This window comes from Myotis davidii, unplaced genomic scaffold, assembly GCF_000327345.1.
Source record: "Myotis davidii unplaced genomic scaffold, ASM32734v1 scaffold149, whole genome shotgun sequence".
NCBI lineage: Eukaryota > Metazoa > Chordata > Mammalia > Chiroptera > Vespertilionidae > Myotis > Myotis davidii.
Genome location: NW_006352194.1, coordinates 2,005,482 through 2,024,644, shown reverse-complemented (window position 1 = coordinate 2,024,644; position 19,163 = coordinate 2,005,482). Strand labels below are relative to the sequence as shown.

The following is a 19,163-nucleotide window of genomic DNA, read 5'->3' as shown; positions in this document are numbered from 1 at the left end:
TGTGGCTCGCGAGCCGCGGTTTGCCGACCTCGGGGCTAGAGCATGCTGTTCATTCTGTTGTCTATTTTACCTCTCTCCCTGCGGGGCCCCGCAGTGCTGGGGGGTGACACATGCTGGGCTTTTGCATCTCATCTTCAACGAGTGTGGGGCTTGGGTGGTATCTACAGTTTGCCTTTCCCAAAGGGTTCTATTTTTAACTACCAAAGGGTTCTATTTCATCTTTAGAAGTTTTCCTCAGGAAACCAAGGGCAAAGGAGGGCTTCCAGGGTTGCTCAAGCTCATGCAACAAGTCTGAAACAGAACCTTGAAGGGTCTGGATTTGGACGAGCCATTAGTGGGCGAGGGCAGTCTCTTGAGCTGGTTTTCTCCCCCAAGAAATGTAAGAGAAGCCTTGGTGTTAGTCACTGCTCTGCAGGTTCTGTGGGGCTTGTGTGGGGACCATCACGTCCTCACTGAGGGCTGTTTCACAGGAAGGGAACTCGTGCTCCGCAAGATGGCCTGATATGAAGGAATCACGCCTCCCCAAGCTGCCCTGTCCTTCAAGTGCAGGAGCCAGTTGAAATGTCGGGAATGGAAGCCAATGCGGTAAGGGGCAGCCCGGGGCTGTGGTGTGTGGGGAAGGCGGAGCACGGGGCCTGTTGGGAGGTGGAGACTCCCAGGTGATTGCTTTCCCCTGGAGGCCTGGAGCTGGAAGGCGGCCACCCTCCCACCCACTCCCCCAGTTGGCAGAACCAGCTGTGACCTGGGGGCAGTTAAAGGGTCCATGTATCTCTTTGCCTTTCTGTACAGAGGAAAGGAGGGAAGCCTGGATGATCCTACACCCAGCTAATTCCTCAGGCCTTTACTGGACCCTCCCAACAGGGACTGTGCCTTGGCAGCAGCAGGTATCCCTTAGGTGGCTTGCCAAGGTGAAGGCTAACAACGGGGAATCCTGCCCTCACTTACAGTTGAGACTTGACTTCTGCCCACAGGGTCTCTCCCTGGGATTGAGGAGTCCAGGCTCCCTGGTAAAGGGGAGTGGGGGAGAGGACGGGGACGATGCTTGAACTCATCTCTGAGGTTGTGACTGTCCCTCTCTGCTCTAGACCATCCCGATCTGGCAAAATAAACCGCATGGGGCTGCTCGCAGTGTAGTGAGAAGAATTGGGACCAACCTGCCCCTGAAGCCATGTCCCCGGGCGTCCTTTGAGGTGAGTGCACTGGAAGGGCCGGGAGACTAGAGGCTTAGAGTATGGAAGGATGGTGCTGCTCTGTGCCCCAGTCTCCTGGTTTTTTGTTGTTGTTTTCATTTTGTATATGTTTATTAATGGATCCTGATCATTGTGCCTTCCTGATGGCACACAAACCTTTGGCCACAACAGTCAGGTTCCCAATTTGCTCATAAATTCATATCTTATATGTTTGATCACTCTGTTAAGTGGCTCAGATTTCATCAGACTCTAGCAGTCGTTTCTCAGAACAGGCCAAAGGCCTCGGCTGAACCACATCGCCACACTAGCCAGGTCTGTGCTCTGAGGTGTTTGCCCACAACCCTGGCAGATCCCCACGTGGGACACTGAGTACTGTGTTGTGACTGCGTTGAACTCTGCTTTTCTTTACTAGCCCTGAGACTTGGCCACTTAGCCATCTATTTCTGGTTTCACTGAGGCCCAGCCTCTTCTTTCTGGGCAAGTCTGGCCTCTCCTTTACTAGGCTACTTCAGTCTTACCTCTGGGTCTGTGGGCCTCCCTCTAGCACCCACTCTGCAGTAAAGATTCTTGCGTGGCCAGTGTCGCTGAAACCCCCTTCTGCAATGGAAAACCAAGTAGCATTTATTAGTCCCAGCTGCCTCCCTCTAAGAACTAATGGCTAAGCACCAGCTTCAGGCTACTTACTTAAGGTGTGTGTATCTGGGAAACTGGGCCACAAAAGAATAACTTCAACTTTCTGCCTACACAGAAGAGGCAGAAATATAAGCCTGAGAAGACATATGGGATACATGGGCCCAGTGGTTACAGAAATGAAGGAGATGAATTTATATATTAGATGTTGACCTGTGAAGTCTGTGTTGGAGCTGGAGTCAGAAGTAGTGTCAGGATTGGTATTAGAGTCAGGAATGGGGTTAGGAGTGTGTTACGGGATGGAGGGGGACCATCCCATAGCCCAGATTATCCAGAATTGCCTAAAGGGCACGAGCGGGATGTGGCCCTAACTGCCCCTGAAGCCATGTCCCCGGGCGTCCTTTCAAGTATCAGAAACAAGGGGAGCACAGCTAGGGAGTATGGGGGACTTGGTGGAGGATGCTCCGACACTTGGTTATAATCTCCTCAGTCCTTTGGCCAAATGTTGCCTGACAGAGCTAAGCAAGGGCACAGGTTTCCACAAGGTAGGGGGAGTATGTTAACTAGTACAAGCATACCTCAGAGGTGTTTTCAGGTTTGCTTCCAGATCACCACAATAAAGCAAGTTGTAATCTTTTTCACCCATGGTCTTTCCCTCAATTGTAAAAATGCAGTATCTGTGAGGCTCAATAAAGCAAGGTGTGCTTGTATCAGTAATACCAGCTAACCTTTACTGAACACATGCTGTATGCTAAGGCATTGTGCCCACTACTTTATGTTCTCATTTAATTGCCAGTAGTAGAGCGCTGCTTTAATCAAGGAAAGCTTCTCTAAATGGCCCACCTTAGCAGCAGCTCCTGAGTCAGTGGAAGATCCAGGAGAGATCCTGTGAGACCCAGGATCCCTATCTAAAAGTGAGAGCCATCGATTCCTGATCCACCTACCAAACAATTGGTAGCAGGAACAGCTGAATTTAACTTATGTATAGGTGGCTTTTTGAGAAATTACCCCTGAATTTCTGTTGTAAATTACTCTAAAATATTATTTAAGGAAATCTTTATTTTTTTAAAATTTACCCACATAAAAACATTAAGTTATGGAAAATAAAGAGGAAAGAGCCCAGAGGGGGTGGCTCGCTTGGAGTATCAACTAGTATGCCAAAAAGTTTGCAGGTTCAATCCCAGGTTGGGGCACATACAGGAGGCAACAGATCTCTCTCTCTCTCAAATCACTAAACATATCCTAGGGTGAGGATTAAGAAGAAAAAGGAGAAAGGAAAATAAATTACCTCTAATAACATAGTCATGACAGTAACTATTGTTTTGGTATAGTCCTTTTTCTAGATGTATGTTTCTGTTTTTTGTTTTCATACTCAACATGATTGAATACTAATTTTTTCATTTAATTTTAACAAGTGTCACTCAGACTCAGTTCCTCAGTTGTTGTTCATTTGGGTTGAGAGGTTATTTTAAGGAATCCTACTAAATTCCTTTTATATAATTGTGTCTTTTTATTCAAGTCTAAATGTTCAAATTACCAAGTTGGCTTAAAACAATGTCACACCCTAGCCTGTTTGGCTCAGTGGACTCAAGGGTCCCAGGTTTGATTCCGGTCAAGGGCACATGCCTGGGTTGCGGGCTTGGTCCCCAGTGTGGGTGTGTAGGAGACAGCCAACGAGATGATTCCCTCTCATCATTGATGTTGCTGTCTCTATCTTCCTCTCTAAAATCAATAAAAAAAATATTTTTTAAATGTTAAAAAATAAATAAAACAGTGTTGCTATAACAGTGTAAATCCCAATTAGCTACAAAGGTGTGGTCAAGAGCTAGCCAGAGGAAACTTCCTGTTAAAACTTCCTGTTGATATCAATAATCCAGTAATCCTGAGATTATTGATATCCTTGTACCTGTATTTTCACAACCAGAGGGCAAGACACTGGTAGGCAATAGCCCTTTCTGTTAAAAGGTAATTGGCCTGTTCCACTGAAGACCCCCTTTCCTGTAAAAGACAAGATTATAAACATTTAGGCTGTGGGCTATAACAGTGTTACAACTACTCACTTTTGCAGTTACAACTTAAAAGCCATCACAGACAATACATAAATCAGTGAGTCCTGACTAGTGTGCTCAGTTGGTTGAGCATCATCCCAACCACCAAGAGGTCGCTGGTTGGATCCCAGGTCAGGGCACATGCCCAGGTTGCAGGCTCAATTCCCAGTAGGAGGCATGTAGGAGGTAGCCAATCAATGTTTCTCATCAATGCTTCTCTCTCTCCCTTCCTCTCTAAAATCAAAAACATATTCTTAAACACACACACACACACAGAAATTGGTGAGACTGTTTTTCAAGTAAAACTTTATTAAAACAGAGCCCATCCCTCCTCTAGGCCACCTGTTTTGCTTGGATACAACAGCCTCATAACTGGTCTGTTCACCCTCCCATCCGTGTTCCACACAGCAGCAGAGTAATCTTTTAAAGCCTAAAATCGAATCCTTACTTAAAACTTCCAGTGGCTTATTATTGATCTTAGAATCAAAGTTCCTAATTTGTCCAACCTCTTACAACCTCCTCACCCCCATCCTCTGTTTTAGCCATGCAAAACTATTTGTAATCCCACAAACTCGCTTCTGGCTGCTTATTTGAGCTGTTTCCAACCTGGAACCCTCTGAAAGAGAAAACAGTAGGCATGGATGGGGTCCAAGAAGCCTTTCTGACACCCCAGTGCTGAACTAGGTGCCCTCCTATGTATGGTGCCCAGATTAATTGTCTCATCATGTGTTTTTTGGTGAATTTTGCTTCCCTATAGACCCTGCCCAATGTCTCTGATCTGTGTCTGAGGGATGTGCCCCCAGTCCCTACTCTGGCTGATATCGCCTGGATTGCTGCAGATGAAGAGGAGACATACGCCCGGGTCAGGTAGGCGAGGCAATGGCCAGACCACTGGGGAATGGGGAGCTCCTTCCCTGGTGAGGCAGGCAGCAGGGAGAGGGCTTGTGAGAGGCAGAGGGCAATAGAATAAGATCTCTGGGCTCAGAATGGAAGCAGAACCTGGCTGTTAATCTTGTAGGGGTGGGTCAGCGGTTCTCAACCTGTGGGTTGCGACCCTTTCACAGGGGTCGCCTAAGACCATCGGAAAACACATACATAATTACATATTGTTTTTGTGATTAATCACTATGCTTTAATTATGTTCAATTTGTAACAATGAAAATACATCCTGCATATCAGATATTTACATTATGATTCATAACAGTAGCAACATTACAGTTATGAAGTAGCCACGAAAATTATTTTATGGTTGGGGGTCACAACATGAGGAACTGTATTAAAGGGTTGCGGCATTAGGAAGGTTGAGAACCACTGGGGTGGGTGAAGGAATTTTAGAAGGGGCTAGTGGCCAGCTAGCTGACTCTGATATACCTGTCTTTCCCTGGTCCAGGAGTGATACACGCCCCCTGAGGCACACTTGGAAGCCCAGCCCTCTGATTGTCATGCAGCGCAATGCCTCAGTGCCCAACCTGCGTGGGTCCGAGGAGAGGCTCCTGGCCTTGAAGAAGCCAGCCCTGCCGGCCCTGAGCCGCACCACAGAGCTGCAGGATGAGCTGAGCCACCTGCGCAGCCAGATTGCTAAGATAGTGGCAGCGGATACAGGTGGGAGGCTCTGAGTCAGGGCCAGAATATAGCAGGCTGCTCCTTTTCCCCTGGCTCTTGGACAGGATAGTGGTAAAGAAAATGAGGGTCCCTGGACTTGGACCCAGGACTCGGTTGCTCTGAGGCCTGGTTAGTCTATAGTACTTCTTGGATGGTTTCTGTCAGTTATTTTGAGCTTGACTAGCTTGGTCAGGAACAAGATCTTCACTTAGCCTGTGACCCCGAGCAGGTTCTCTCCCGTGGCCCCAAAACCAACACCCTCTGCCAAGTGTCTCTAAGATCGTGTCTTCCATGAGCCCTCAGCAGCTTTCCTTTTCCATATAAGAAATAAGCATCCCCTTTGAGCACCTGTCTTCTCTTCCCTTGTCCTGTCTACCAGAGACCACCTCTCCATCCCTCCACTTTTCTGTCTGTGGCTTAGGCAGAACAATGGAAAAGGATGGGAGTCTGCCTTTACTGGGTGACATGAAATACCAATAGGTATCTCTCCCAAGCAGCTCAGGGTTTATTCATCCCCATATTCCTTTTTTTCCCCCCCTCCTAGTTGAGCTCAGTCAGTTCCTAAAGCTTACCAGGTGGTAGAACATGAAAATTAGTGTTCTTTTTGAAATGGTTTGTTGTTTTTTATAGAGGAATTGCATTTATTGGCAGCTAAGAGACAAGCTAAAGTAGTTTATGAAAAACGAGTATTTCTTAAAAATTGAGGAAATTCGTTAAAATTTGGGGAACTAGGAAGAGGGTCACCATTCTATTGCTACAGAACGCTTCTTCCAGCCACAGACAGCATTTAAAGAGGGTAGTCAAAGCACTAGCCCAGTTAGAGAAAGAAACAAATTCAGGCCTTGGTCCTGTCGTTGTTTCAGTCTAAACAGGCTGTTACTCCAGAGCTCACTGCAGAATGGGAGCTTTTAGGAGCCAAGGTTTTATGGGGTGAGGCGGGAGGTGCTGTGCTCTGCTGGAACCTGGAGGAGCCCTGCTTCTACATCTTGAAATCCTGAGAGGGAAGCATAGTGGAGGAGCCTTCCTCCGGCTTACAGAATCCACCCTGGGCTCTTCTGGGATATCAGCCCAGGAAATGAAGGAATGGTAGGCAGTGCTTGTGAGCAGAAGATATTACTGCTGTACTCTAGCCCCAATGTCCACCCATGCCTATTGTTTTCTCTTTCAGCTTCGGCTTCATTAACGCCAGATTTCTTATCTCCAGGAAGTTCAAATGTCTCTTCTCCCTTACCTTGTTTTGGATCCTCATTCCACTCTACAACTTCCTTTGTCATTAGTGACATCACTGAGGAGACCGAGGTAGAGGTCCCCGAGCTTCCATCAGTCCCCCTGCTTTGTTCTGCCAGCCCTGAATGTTGCAAACCAGAACACAAAGCTACCTGCAGCTCATCTGAAGAGGATGACTGTGTCTCTCTGTCCAAGGCCAGCAGCTTTGCAGATATGATGGGGATCCTGAAGGACTTTCACCGGATGAAACAGAGTCAAGATCTGTAAGTATTTGATAATGAGCTCTGGTGATCTATTTACTATTTTAGTTACCTGTGGCCAATGATCTAATAAAGGGTACTTACATAGCAAGTCCTCAGTAGTTGCCATGTGTTAACTTCATTCACAAACCTTGCCACCTGCTTGCTAATGCCTGGGGCCCCAGTTTGAGGAGTAACACTTGACATTTGTTGGGGTGATCTAACCCAACCAAATGTTAGACTAGTGGAATTTTACAGGGTTCATCTAATCCCACTTCTGTCCCAGGGACTTTACCATTACCATACTGCTAATAAGTGTCCCCATGTCCCACCCTTCAAAGTTGGGTTGCCTAATAATTACTTTAGTATCTCAAATTGGTGGAAGAATTTCATCAGGTTGGGAGTTTCTGCTTTGAAATAGTGGTGTTATGCAAACTAACCCTGCAATTTCAGAGACTGGAGGTTTCTAAAAAATTCTTGAGAAGTTTCTAAACCTGGCTGCCCATCAGAATGCTCATATTGGAGGGGTGACCACCTTGCAGTGTTCAGTGGGGTCTGAGCACCTGCATGGGACACACCGAAGGAGCTTATTTGCAGCTTTCTGGGTTTTAAAACAGTTAAGTTTGACATCCAGACTTCGAAGGCCAGGATGTGAAGCTGTATTTGTTCATGTAGATTAAAAGCTCTTGTGAGAGAAGAGGGCTCTCTCCCAAGTTCCCTGTTGAAGGGAAGGTTACTCACCTTGTGCAAGGACCCCTTTGTGTGTCTGGCCATTTCTGTCTGAAAACCAGACAAGGCCCTAGCTGGTTTGGCTCAATGGATAGAGCGTCGGCCTGTGGACTGAAGGGTCCCAGGTTCGATTCCGGTCAAGGGCATGTACCTTGGTTGTGGGCACATCCCCAGTGGGGGATGTGCAGGAAGCAGCTGATCAATGTTTCTCTCTCATCGATGTTTCTAACTCTATTCCTCTCCCTTCCTCTCTGTAACAAATAAAATATATTTTAAAAAAAAAACAACAAAAAAAAAGACAAGGCTGTGACTCCCTCATTGTTTCCTGGTAGTGGATCCTTTAGGGAAGTCACTTTCACCTTCCTTCTCTGGCCCTAGCCAGGTTGGTCTTGGTCATACCCACAGTTCTTCGGTCTCCTGCATTCCCAAATTCAGCTGCTGCTCTGGAGCTGCCTGAGTCCTTCTCTTCTGGTCACTGGCTCCCAAACTTTTTTACTTGCTTCTTGCCCCATATTAGATCCAAGCCCCTCTTCCCACTGTGTCCTGGGATCTTTTGTCCCTTGTTCATCGGAGGAGATGGGTTAATGACAAAGAGTGGGAAAGTAGCCCCACTAACAAAGGGGCAGAAATGTGACAGACTGAAGGCAATTACTCTTGTTTTTGCTTTCAAGGTTTAATAATCAATCTTGACCCTTATATCTAGCAAAACTTCATGAGGATGTATGTGTATGGATATAAGTCCATTAGGATTTCAAGCAACTATTTCCCAGGACATACTTTTAAGATATGTCAGGTAATTTGAACCTACGCCAATTTGGAGTGGGTTTTGTTCCCACAGGTCCCTTATGTGAACATTTTACTATAAATTCTAGATCTCATTTTAAAAAGCTCACAGATCCCTTGCTGGGGAGACAGAATAGTAGGAAACTTTTTGAACACCATTTCCCTGGAACTAATAAAGGTCAAAATGGACAAGAGATATGTCACTTCATCTGCTGATCTGGGGAAATGTTACTAAGAAAATATAGCACCAAAGGTGGGAGCAGAAGCTTGGCCATCACAGCCAATTCTAACTAGTTGATGGTCCTTTGTCCACATTTTATAGCCGTCTCAGGAAATAGTAAAGCATTCTAGTTAAGAAATGAGATTTATAATCAGCTAGCTTGCTTTTGGACTCTGGATTCACCACTGACTGACGTAGTAGCTTTGGGGAAATTGTATAACCTTTCTGTGCTTCAGTTTCCTCATTTGTAAAAGAGATTGTAATAGCACCTAACCTCGTAAGATTGTTGAGAATTAAATGAGATCATATTCAAAGACATGGAACACTGCCCAAGACAGAGCAAGTGCTCAAATTATTAAATTATTAATAATTAAGCTATTATTATGTCTCTAGGAACCGGAGTTTACTGAAGGAGGAGGACCCTGCTGTCCTTATCTCTGAGGTCCTAAGAAGGAAGTTTGCTCTGAAGGAAGAAGATTTCAGTAGAAAAGGAAACTGACAGCACTCAGCTCTGCACACTCAGTTTCCTGCTCCTGGAATTCCTTCAGTAGCTGCCTTCCTCACCGCCGATGTTTCTCTCTCCATCAGAGGTTTTTTGCAACAGTCTTGCCGAAAGCTAGAGCTTGGACTGAAAGAGCTGGATTATATGTTTCCCATACTTCAAACCTTAGCAGAAGCTAAGGCCTGTTGTGAGCTGAGAGACTTGTTACAGGTAAATGTATAGATTGGAATGTTTTGGTCTAAAGGCTGAGCTAGAAGTTTCTGGTTTTTCCTTGCCCCTGTGTGAAAATAGGTCCTGAATGACTTACTTCACTGCATAAGACCCTATAACTGGTCTTACCGGACACTTTGTGCCCAGCTGTCACTTTCTGCTGCAAGAAAGCTGATAAGAGTGAGAGCTCTCAGTGTTTATGTACATGTTCACAGGGCAGGAAAAATCTTATGCTGCGCCATCACAAACCAACACCAATGCCCAGCAATCACTCTCTTCCCATGTCTAACACCTAGATGTAGAGGTCGGCCCTCTGGACCAGCTGACATTTGGGCTGCTTCTGGGAGGCCTGGGCTGTTTTTTTCTTAAATATATTTTGTAATACTGTACAACCAAATATACCCTCCACGGCCCCATTGACTGAACTCCTGCTCTTCCATGGACTTTAGTTCAAGCCCAGTAGGAAACAGAAATGGGGAGGGGAAAGAGAATACCATCTTTCTTTGAGGCCCTTGACTGCTTCTTGGCATTGGACCACGGTTTGTATCCACACCATGCATGACTCAGATGCCCTCAGGTCCCTTTCTCTGCAGTATGTATCCCGTGTGTATTTGGGTTGAAGTACTACCTGACATTAAAGGATTTGGCAAGATACTGCATTTGCTGTGTCCATCTCTGAGTTACAATCACCTGATGTACCCAATGGGTATAGGATTCCTGTTAATTTTGTAGTATATGAACTTTCATAATAGGCTCCTGACGTACCCCTTTTTCTTTTATAAAGTCCTGCTTTTTATTTAAAAAAAAAAATGGAGAGATTTTGTCCTAAGCTCTTAAAGTGGTTCCATCTTATAACTTGCAAGCTTGCCCCCTAGGAGCCTTTTAGGTACTATACCGCATTACAGAAAACTGCTACCTGATGGATAAAGTCTTGGATAGAACAAAGGTCAAATTAGACTCCTGTTCAGATCGGACCTACTGCAGTGACAGCATCTAATATTAAAAAGTTGCTTTTCGCCCTAACTGGTTTGGCTCAGTGAATAGAGCTTTAGCCTGCGAACCGAAGGGTCCCAGGTTCGATTCCGGCCAAGGGCACATGCTGATATTTCGGGCTCAATCCCCAGTAGGGGGTGTGTAGGAGGCAGCCAATCAATGATTCTCTCTCATCATTGATGTTTCTATCTCTCTCTCCCTTCCTCTCTGAGATCAATAAAAATAATATTTTTTTAAAAGGTTGCTTTTTCAAAAATAAAACTGGTAATGTTTTAATTACAAGAGCCGCTTGGTAAACAGTCATTTATTTGGACTCAGTTTTACAAAGGGAGTTCTCACCCACTTTGTAATAGAGGAGTGTTACAGTCACATCTAGATTGCTATATAGCTCAGGAATTTTAAGGAATAGCTATTTAAACAGAGGCTATAACTTTAAAATGCTGTAAAGTCACCACAAGAATAAAATAACAATAATACTGCTACAATTCTACCTTCTACCTATCTCTCTATCCCCCTGCTCCTGTTTACCACTCAAAAGTGTTAGGAATTAGTGGTCCCAAGCTTAGGTTGAGTAAGTATGATTACAACCAGAGATTAAAAGTATACACATCTCTAAGAAGCAATGTCCCAGCCCTAAGCGGTTTGGCTCAATGGATAGAGCACTGGCCTGCAGACTGAAAGGTCACAGGTTCAATTCTGGTCAAGTGCATGTACCTTGGTTGTGGGCACATCTCCAGTAGGAGGTGTGCAGGAAGCAGCTGATCGATGCGTCTCTCTCATTGATGTTTCTAACTCTCTATCCCTCTTCCTCTCTATAAAAAAATCAATAAAATATATATTTAAAGAAGAAGAAGAAGCAATGTCCCAGTTAGGCATCTGAAAGAGCAAAGAGCTGCTTGAGTAATAGGTCCTTTAGTGGAGAGATGAATACCTCCCTTGCCTCCTCAGTGCTCACTGAATTCATACAAGGAATTTACTAGCCACCTGTTCTTCAGGGAAAGGCATGATGCCAACCATACTGTCTCAACAAGTATCACAACCGGCTTTATTTACACAAAATGTTCAACAACAATAGCTTCATTCCATACCTCCCCAAGTATTTTTAAAACCAAACCCTCAAAGATGTTTAGACTTGGTGTCTGATAACTTGGTTACCTTCAGAGTCCTGGGTAAAGAGCAAATCAGGCTGCAGGTTTAACTGAGTGAGCCTATCCTGGCACTGAGCTCCAGGGCTGCTAGGAAACTGCCCTAAACCCTGATTCCAACTGTTCGTTACCTCTCGGAAAGGAACTCTGGAGTTGTGAGCAATGACCCGCTGGCCCTGAGAATCCTCAGTGAAAAGCTGACTCCAGGAGTCCCTGTCATCCTTCTCACTGTCCCAGGAGACCACAGGAACAGGACAAGACCTTTGTTTCACTGCCTCTGTGTTTTCTCCACTCCAGGACTCCCTGTAAGTTTGAAAGAGGACAGGAGCCTGCCTGTTTTCTTTGGCAGACACCTTTTCCAATTTAGACTTGTCCCAGGGCTGTCGACCCTTGCCCCCAGGTGGTTTACTGCATCTCTCCATACCCTGGCGGTTCTTTTTCTTAGATCCATGAAGCCATTCCCTTTTCCAGGAAGAATCCTTCTCTCCCTCCTTTTGGTCCAGCAAGCAAGAACTTTCCACGTCCTGGGTGAAGGAACAAGCCAGTGAGTCTTGATTCTCTCCAGCACAGACTAAGTTAGTCTCAGGCTGGAACAAAGACAGCACAGTCAAGAATGGGGTTCCCAGTCTGTGGTGGCCAGAAGCCTGGAGGGACTGAGGAGAAAGTCCAGCTTCCTGGATGTCTGTAGGGGTTGAAGAGGCTAAAGGGGGTGCCACGCAATCATCGCCCAAGCCCTGGGTCAGATGCTCTAGCTGGGTCGCATCTTTCTTAGACTCTCTGTTGGTCTGACTTTCTATATGTGATGAAACATTCCTCTGATCACCGTTTTTCTTTCCTAGTGAAACAGACATGAACACGTATTATTCTGCAGGAAAACTCTGCCCTGAGCAGGATTTAGCTGGTTCTTTCTGAAATCAGTATCAGCTATTATAACTACCTTGTGCAGGGGTTTTAGACTCTTCACATCCCTTGTGGCTGAGCTTCCAGCTTTCAATCTCTAATCTTGCCTGAATGATCTTTCTAAAACACAAAGCTTATATATCCCCCCTACTCAAATATATAGAGGCTTCCCATGAGCTCCACAATAAAGTCAAACATGACATAATCAGACCACTTTTCCAGCTGAGTTTTCATATGTGAAGTTTATCACACTGCAGAAATTGTTTTGTGAAAGATTTGTCTATTTTGCCTAAAAATTCTATATAAACAGAATATACCAGAATTTTACAATTTGAAATGGAAAGTGTTTTGGGGGAAAGAAAAAAAAAGGGGGGGAGCCTATTTTGTTTGGGGTAGGGAGAGTGCATTTTGAAGATTTATGCAAAGCAATCCTGGGTACCGCACCAAGAGTTAGAGCTCTCCTTTCACCTGGCAGGAACCTTGCTCGGTAAGTCCCAGCCTGCTCTGAGTCAGCTGGTCCCCTGAAGTGGGACATGCAGGCAAAGAACCGTCAAAGGATGTTGAGACACAAGCCAACTTTATGCAAACCTTTCTAAGAAAAAAACATTGTTGAACCTTGGCTAATTTGAGACGCTTCATACAAAAATATCAATTATCAATTAATCATGCAGACTACTTGTGGCCAATCCAAGACATACCCCTAACTAAAGGTCAGCTCCCCTATATACCCTCAACTCCCAAGAATACCTGTCCTTACTGCTCTGACAGGGAATACAAATACTTAATATTAGACTGAGCAAAAGAGAACCAGAAAAATATGTTTGTAAAAAGCATGTATATATTGCTTTTCAGAAGGCAATGATTTTGTTTTATAACCTCTTCTAATAGGTGAGCTATGCACTGGTGTCACTTATAAATGTTCCAGCATGAAAAACTGAATGCACTCCTTTTTGCTCCCTGAGTGCTTCCAGGCAGGTCACCATACCTGACTGCAGGGTGAAGAAGGAAGCAATGCTGGTCTGCCGAACGCCTGCAGGTGGAGTTCTTTGAGTAGCCGTTCTCTCTCTAGGCAAGAGTGGTAGCATTTTGGTGCTTGACTTGATTAAATGTGTCTGAAAATTAGGAGAAAAAGAATAGAAATTATTAATATCAAAACAGTTGCCAGTCAGGAGAAATTCAGTAAACGCCAGTGACCCCTCCCCGCCCAATGGATCCTTTGGACTCCCCTCAGATCCCATTTCCCAGGTAGTTTTTGCTGTATATCATCTTCCATCATTTCCTGCAATACTGATGGTGTGTTTTTCTCAGGAATCACATATTCCAACTATAGCCCAATCTTTCTGCTTCCTCATGGAAATTAGGCTGACTAAACAAACAAGGTTTGTTGAAGGGATTCCGAGGATGAATTTAACAGTTACAAACAATGATTCTCCATCAGCAGCAATTGATGCATTTCAAGTTTTCAAATAGTCACACAGTGGTTAAGAGCGTGGCTCCTGAGTCACACAGCTTGGGTTCAAATCAATTCCAATTCTGCCTCTGCCACTTAGCTATATGACCCCTATGCAAGTTGCTTAATCTCTGTGTCTCATTTTCATGTGAGAAATGGGGTCAAATAACATTACCTATCCCATTGGACAGTGATGAGGATTTGGTGAGTTAATTCACGTAAGTCTTACACAGTTCCTGGCACTCAGTAGGAGGAAAGGCAATGAAACAGCATCAGTCTTACCATACTTTCATTTCAGGCCCCTTTATACTTTACAAAAAAGTATGAATTGGAAGATGGACCAAAGAGGTTTTGGAAGTGTCAGCTTTTATAACCTCATTCTTATTTAGTGTGGTTTTTTATTTCTATTTGCTTGCTATGGAATGCCTGAGAACTAGTGAGAATAGGATTATATTCAATTTAATTTGGCTGTAAAAGTCAAAGAAGAAATGGGATTTACCAATATTCATGCAGCAAGTTAGAAGTAGGCGCGAAACCTGAACCCAAATTATTAATTCCAGCCCAAAGCTGACTTCATTTTATTTTATATTTGGAAATTAAAAACTTAAGTGGTTGAAATGAAAGAAGAAATCCTGGATTTAAAATTCATACTTTGACTTATAATAGTGTATAGAACTCTCCCTTTTACCATACAAAACTAGAAATCTGGATAAGTTACATGAAACAACTGGTTTTAGACAATGGATAACATTCAGTGCAGGATTGTGATCCCGGAAAAGGATTTTTAAGAAGGAAAACAAATAAGATGAGCCCTGTGACCACCCTAGTTTTCTGTTTGAAAGAACTTGCCAGACTACAGTATATAGAGTGGCAAGAGTACCACATCTTGCCCTAACCCAGTGGTCGGCAAACTGCGGCTTGCGAGCCACAGGCAGCTCTTTGGCCCCTTGAGTGTGGCTCTTCCACAAAATACCAACTTCTGCACATGGGCCATGAAGTTTCAATCTCACTATACATGCGCACCCACACGTGGTATTTTGTGGAAGAGCAGCGGCCAAAGGGCCGCATGTGGCTCGTGAGCCACAGTTTGCCGAACACGGCGCCTAACCGGTTTGGCTCAGTGGAGAGAGCTCCGGCCTGCGGACTGAAAGGTCCCAGGTTCGATTCAGGCCAAGGGCATGTATCTAGGTTGCGGACACATCCATGACCGGAATCGAACCTGGGACCTTTCAGTCCGCAGGCTGACGCTCTATCCACTGAGCCAAACCTGTTTCGGCTAAAATATATATTTTTAAAAAATTTTTTAAAAAAAGTACCACATGTTGCTTGATGAATGGAGTAAATTGAGATTAGAATTTGAGGAAGCTGAGGTGGCTGGGATTTACAGCATGGAGAAATACATCCAGAAATCTATATAGAGATCCCTTGAGTCTATTACTGAATACTAACCTACACATGTGTTAGGTGACAACCCATAGGGCCAAAGAAATGCCAGGATTGCAAACTGATTAATTCCCAGAGCTCACACAGGTCTGGGATAGTTTATAGCCACAGTAGAGGGACCTCCTTAAATTTGGTGGAGTTCTCAGAAGGATCACCCCTAGACTTAGAGCTAAACTAGCCCTAGAGCAAAAGCTATTCCAAAACAGCCTTAACAAAGCTTAAAAACAAACATTTATAGTAGCAAGCTGATTAGCAAGTAACTATTTACCTAAACAAGTTTCAATATTCTTTAAAGACAACAAAATCTAGACACCTAAAAATGTAGCACTGAAGTTGCTAGTATACAATAAAAAATTACTAGACAAAAAAAAAGTTACTAGGTATGTGCAGACGCAGGAAAATATTTTATTTTTATATTTGGAAATTATAAAAATTTGGGGTGAGGGGAATCAGTTAATAGAAACAGACCCAGGGATGACAGAATTAGCAGACAAACCTTAAAACATCTCTCTCTCTCTCTCTCTCTCTCTCTCTCTCTCTCTGTGTGTGTGTGTGTATCCCTAATACACAAATAGACGGAACGGGGTGGAACAACCTGTCACTATGATGTGCACTGACCACCAGGGGGTGCGCGCGCAGACCATGGCAGGTGTCAGCCATGGCGGGATGGTAGAGCGGGTAAGTGGGGGCACCGGTCACTATCATCGGACAAGCCTCTGGTGGATACTGAAAATTCTTTGCTCCTACGCGCCACAGTCCCACTGGGTGCTCACACCTGCTGCCGGCGCCAGAGCCACTGCTCACACCCACTGCCGGCACCCAGCACTGGCCCTGATCACTCGCGGCACTGGCCCCAATCGCCATTCAGGGCTTCTCCACCTCCCCCTGCTCGTGAGGGGCAACTGGGGCAACAGCCGCCACTCGTACCTGCTGCTGGCGCTGGGCCCCAATTGTTCTGTGCCATCAGTGGGTGTGATCAGGGCCGGCGCCATCAGCGAGTGGGAATGGTGGCGGTGGGAGCAGGGCTTCTGGTAGACGGGACTGGGGGCCGCAGCAGGAGGATGGACTGAGACCCACAGGCCCTTTCAAGGTGCACAAATTCATGCACTGGGCCCTTAGTTTAATATAAATATGCTCAAAGGTTAGAGACTACTGAAGAACATAGCAGTGAACCTGAAGATAATATAAACTATTCAAAATTAAGAAAGAAAAAAAACTGAAAAGAATAAAAGTTTTAATGATCTATGGGATATCAAGCATACATATAATTAGAATTCCAAAAACAAGGCAGATGAGAACAAAATATACTTGAAGAAATTATGGGTAAAATTGTTTTTTAATTTGATGAAAACTACAAATAACTGTAATGGACTGTCTTTGTCAAAGATCGCCAATACAAGATCTCCTATTTCACATGCTCTTATAATGTGAACTTGCCACTCCTCCCATCAAGTGGTGAGATCTCACATTGAACTTGGTTCTGAAGAACTCTGTCACTACCTGACAAAGTATGATAGAAGTAACAGTACATGATTTCCCAAACGAGGTCACAAAAATGCCTTGCTTTCTTAAGATGCTCACTATTGGAACATGGCTACCATGCTATGAGAAGTCCAAGCAGGCACATGAGTCTCTAGATTTTTATGAAACATACATCCTAGATATATGAAATAATGTGTTAGTATGTGAATAAGTATTTGAGCACCTATGTGATAACTACTGGGAATATAGTGATGAACAAAACAGACTGTTTCTGCCCTGGTAAAGCTTATAGTTTAAGGGGGTGGGGGTGGGGGACAAACTAATAATAGCTATTAAAATTACTACAAGTAGCCCAGCTGGCGTGGCTCAGTGGTTGAGTATTGACCTATGAATCAGGAGGTCACAGTTCGATCCCCAGTGTGGGGCATGCAGGAAGCAGCCGATCAAGGATTCTCTCCATTATTGATGTTTCTGTCTCTCCCTCTTCCTTGATTCCAGTCAAGGGCATGTACCTTGGTTGTGGGCACATCCCCAGTAGGGGGTGTGCAGGAGGCAGCTGGTCGATGTTTCTCACTCATCAATGTTTCTAACTCTCTATCTCTCTCCCTTCCTCTCTATAAAAAATCAATAAAAATATATAAAAAAAAAAACATGTAGGAATAAAGCTTTTCACCAACATGACCATACTTAGCAGGAGTAAATGGGACGTTTATTCCTTAGGAATTGGAATTTATCAAAAGTAAAAATCTTCTGTGCCTCAAAGGACACTATCAAGAAAGTGAAAAGAAGCCCTGACTGGTTTGGCTCAGTGGATAGAGCATCAGCCTGTGGACTCAAGGGTCCCTGGGTTTGATTCTGGTCAAGGGCATGTACCTTGGTTGCGGGCACATCCCCAGTGGGGAGTGTGCAGGAGGCAGCTGATCAATGTTTCTCTCTCATCGATGTTTCTAACTCTCTACCCCTCTCTCTTCCTCTCTGTAAAAAAATCAATAAAATATATTTTTTAAAAAAAAGAAAGTGAAAAGACAACATATAGAATGGGAGAAATATTTGCAAATCATATTATCTGATAAGGGATTAATATCCAATATATGTAAAGAACTCCTACCCTAGCCAGCTTGGCTCAGTGGTTGAGTGTCGACCTATGAACCAGGAGGTCACAGTTCTATTCCCAGTCAGGGCACATGCCTGGGGTTCGGTCCCCAGTAGGGGGCGTGCAGGTGGCAGCCAATCAATGATTCTCTCTTATCACTGATGTTTCTATCTCTTCCTCTCCTTTCCTCTGAAATCAATAAAAATACATTAAAAAAAAAACAAAACTCAAACAAACCTGTGTTTATTTCATAGCTACTTTAGGAAGCGGCAGGTTTCTACATTGTGTAAAAGGGAGCCTTTAGTGTTTTGCTATGAGCTGGAAGTCTTAAAGTCAGAGAAACAGGAACTAGTTGGGGAACCAAAGTTTCAAACAGGACTCTTTGGGAATAAACTAACGAGGCAGGAAATGGTATCAGTGACTGTGGTCATAAGGTTCAGGCCTCCAGAAATCAGAGGATGGTAAGGGCCTAGAGATCTTGGAGAGAGGATTCCCACCATACACTAGATCAGCAGAACAAATGTTTTCATCATTAACACCATGAAAGAAAATGGAGCCCTGGCAGGTGTTGTTCAATGGTTAAAGCATCAATCAGTCTGTGGACCTAAGAGTTTCCAGTTCAATTCCTGGTTGCAGATTCTATCTCCAGCCTTGGTTGGGGTACAGATGAGAAGCAACCAATCGATGTGTCTCTCTCATATCAATGTTTCTCTCTCTCTCTCTCTCTCTCTCTCTCTCTCTCTCTCTCTCTCTCTCTCTCCCTCCCTCCCTCCCTCTCTCCCTCCCTCCCTCCTTCAGGTGAGGATTAATGGGGGGAGGGGGGAGGAAGAAGGAAGGAAGAAGGAGGGAAGGAGGGAGGGAGGGAGGGGTGTAATTTGGGGTGACAGTTGCAGACATAGAAACAAATTACTGGACTCCTCTGTGGGTTACTCCCTTTCTCTCTCCTGAACTCTTCCTAATTCTCTCCTCTTTCTAAATTAAACAAGTATACAGGTTTTCCACTCAGCACATGTGTCATTCCAGAATGTATCCTTATCTAATAAAAGAGAAACATGGTAAGTGGCGTACGACCGCTACCCTTCCCATTGGCTAATCAGTGAGATATGCAAATTAACTTCCAGCCAAGATGGCGGCTGGCAGCCAGGCAGCTTAAACTGAACATGAGGCTTGCTTGCTTCAGTGACAGAGGACTGCAACGTTCCCCGCCTGCCGCTGCCAGCCTCTGAGCCTGCAGTTTGAACATTGTAACAGAGAAGCTGCTAAAAAAAAAAAAAAAC

The 19,163-nt window shown here is 44.6% G+C and overlaps 2 protein-coding genes across 4 annotated transcripts in view; one reads left to right on the top strand and one right to left on the bottom strand.

The window, feature by feature from the left end:
- Positions 1–10,039, top strand: part of MTFR1L (mitochondrial fission regulator 1-like) — a 12,530-nt gene extending 2,491 nt beyond the window's left edge. For all 3 annotated transcript variants that reach the window (XM_006777519.1, XM_015557205.1, XM_015557206.1), the window contains exons 2-7: positions 471–585; positions 1,086–1,190; positions 4,626–4,735; positions 5,259–5,470; positions 6,639–6,960; positions 9,062–10,039. In XM_006777519.1, coding sequence (XP_006777582.1) covers positions 562–585; positions 1,086–1,190; positions 4,626–4,735; positions 5,259–5,470; positions 6,639–6,960; positions 9,062–9,167 — 879 coding nt within the window. In that variant the 5' untranslated portion in view covers positions 471–561 and the 3' untranslated portion in view covers positions 9,168–10,039. The remainder of the gene's footprint in view (positions 1–470; positions 586–1,085; positions 1,191–4,625; positions 4,736–5,258; positions 5,471–6,638; positions 6,961–9,061) is intronic.
- A 1,359-nt stretch (positions 10,040–11,398) lies between these two features.
- AUNIP (aurora kinase A and ninein interacting protein) overlaps positions 11,399–19,163 on the bottom strand; it is a 13,228-nt gene continuing 5,463 nt past the window's right edge. The window contains exons 2-3 of the mRNA XM_006777649.2: positions 13,404–13,530; positions 11,399–12,353 (exon numbers count right to left, since the gene is read on the bottom strand). Coding sequence (XP_006777712.2) covers positions 11,500–12,353; positions 13,404–13,503 — 954 coding nt within the window. The 5' untranslated portion in view covers positions 13,504–13,530 and the 3' untranslated portion in view covers positions 11,399–11,499. The remainder of the gene's footprint in view (positions 12,354–13,403; positions 13,531–19,163) is intronic.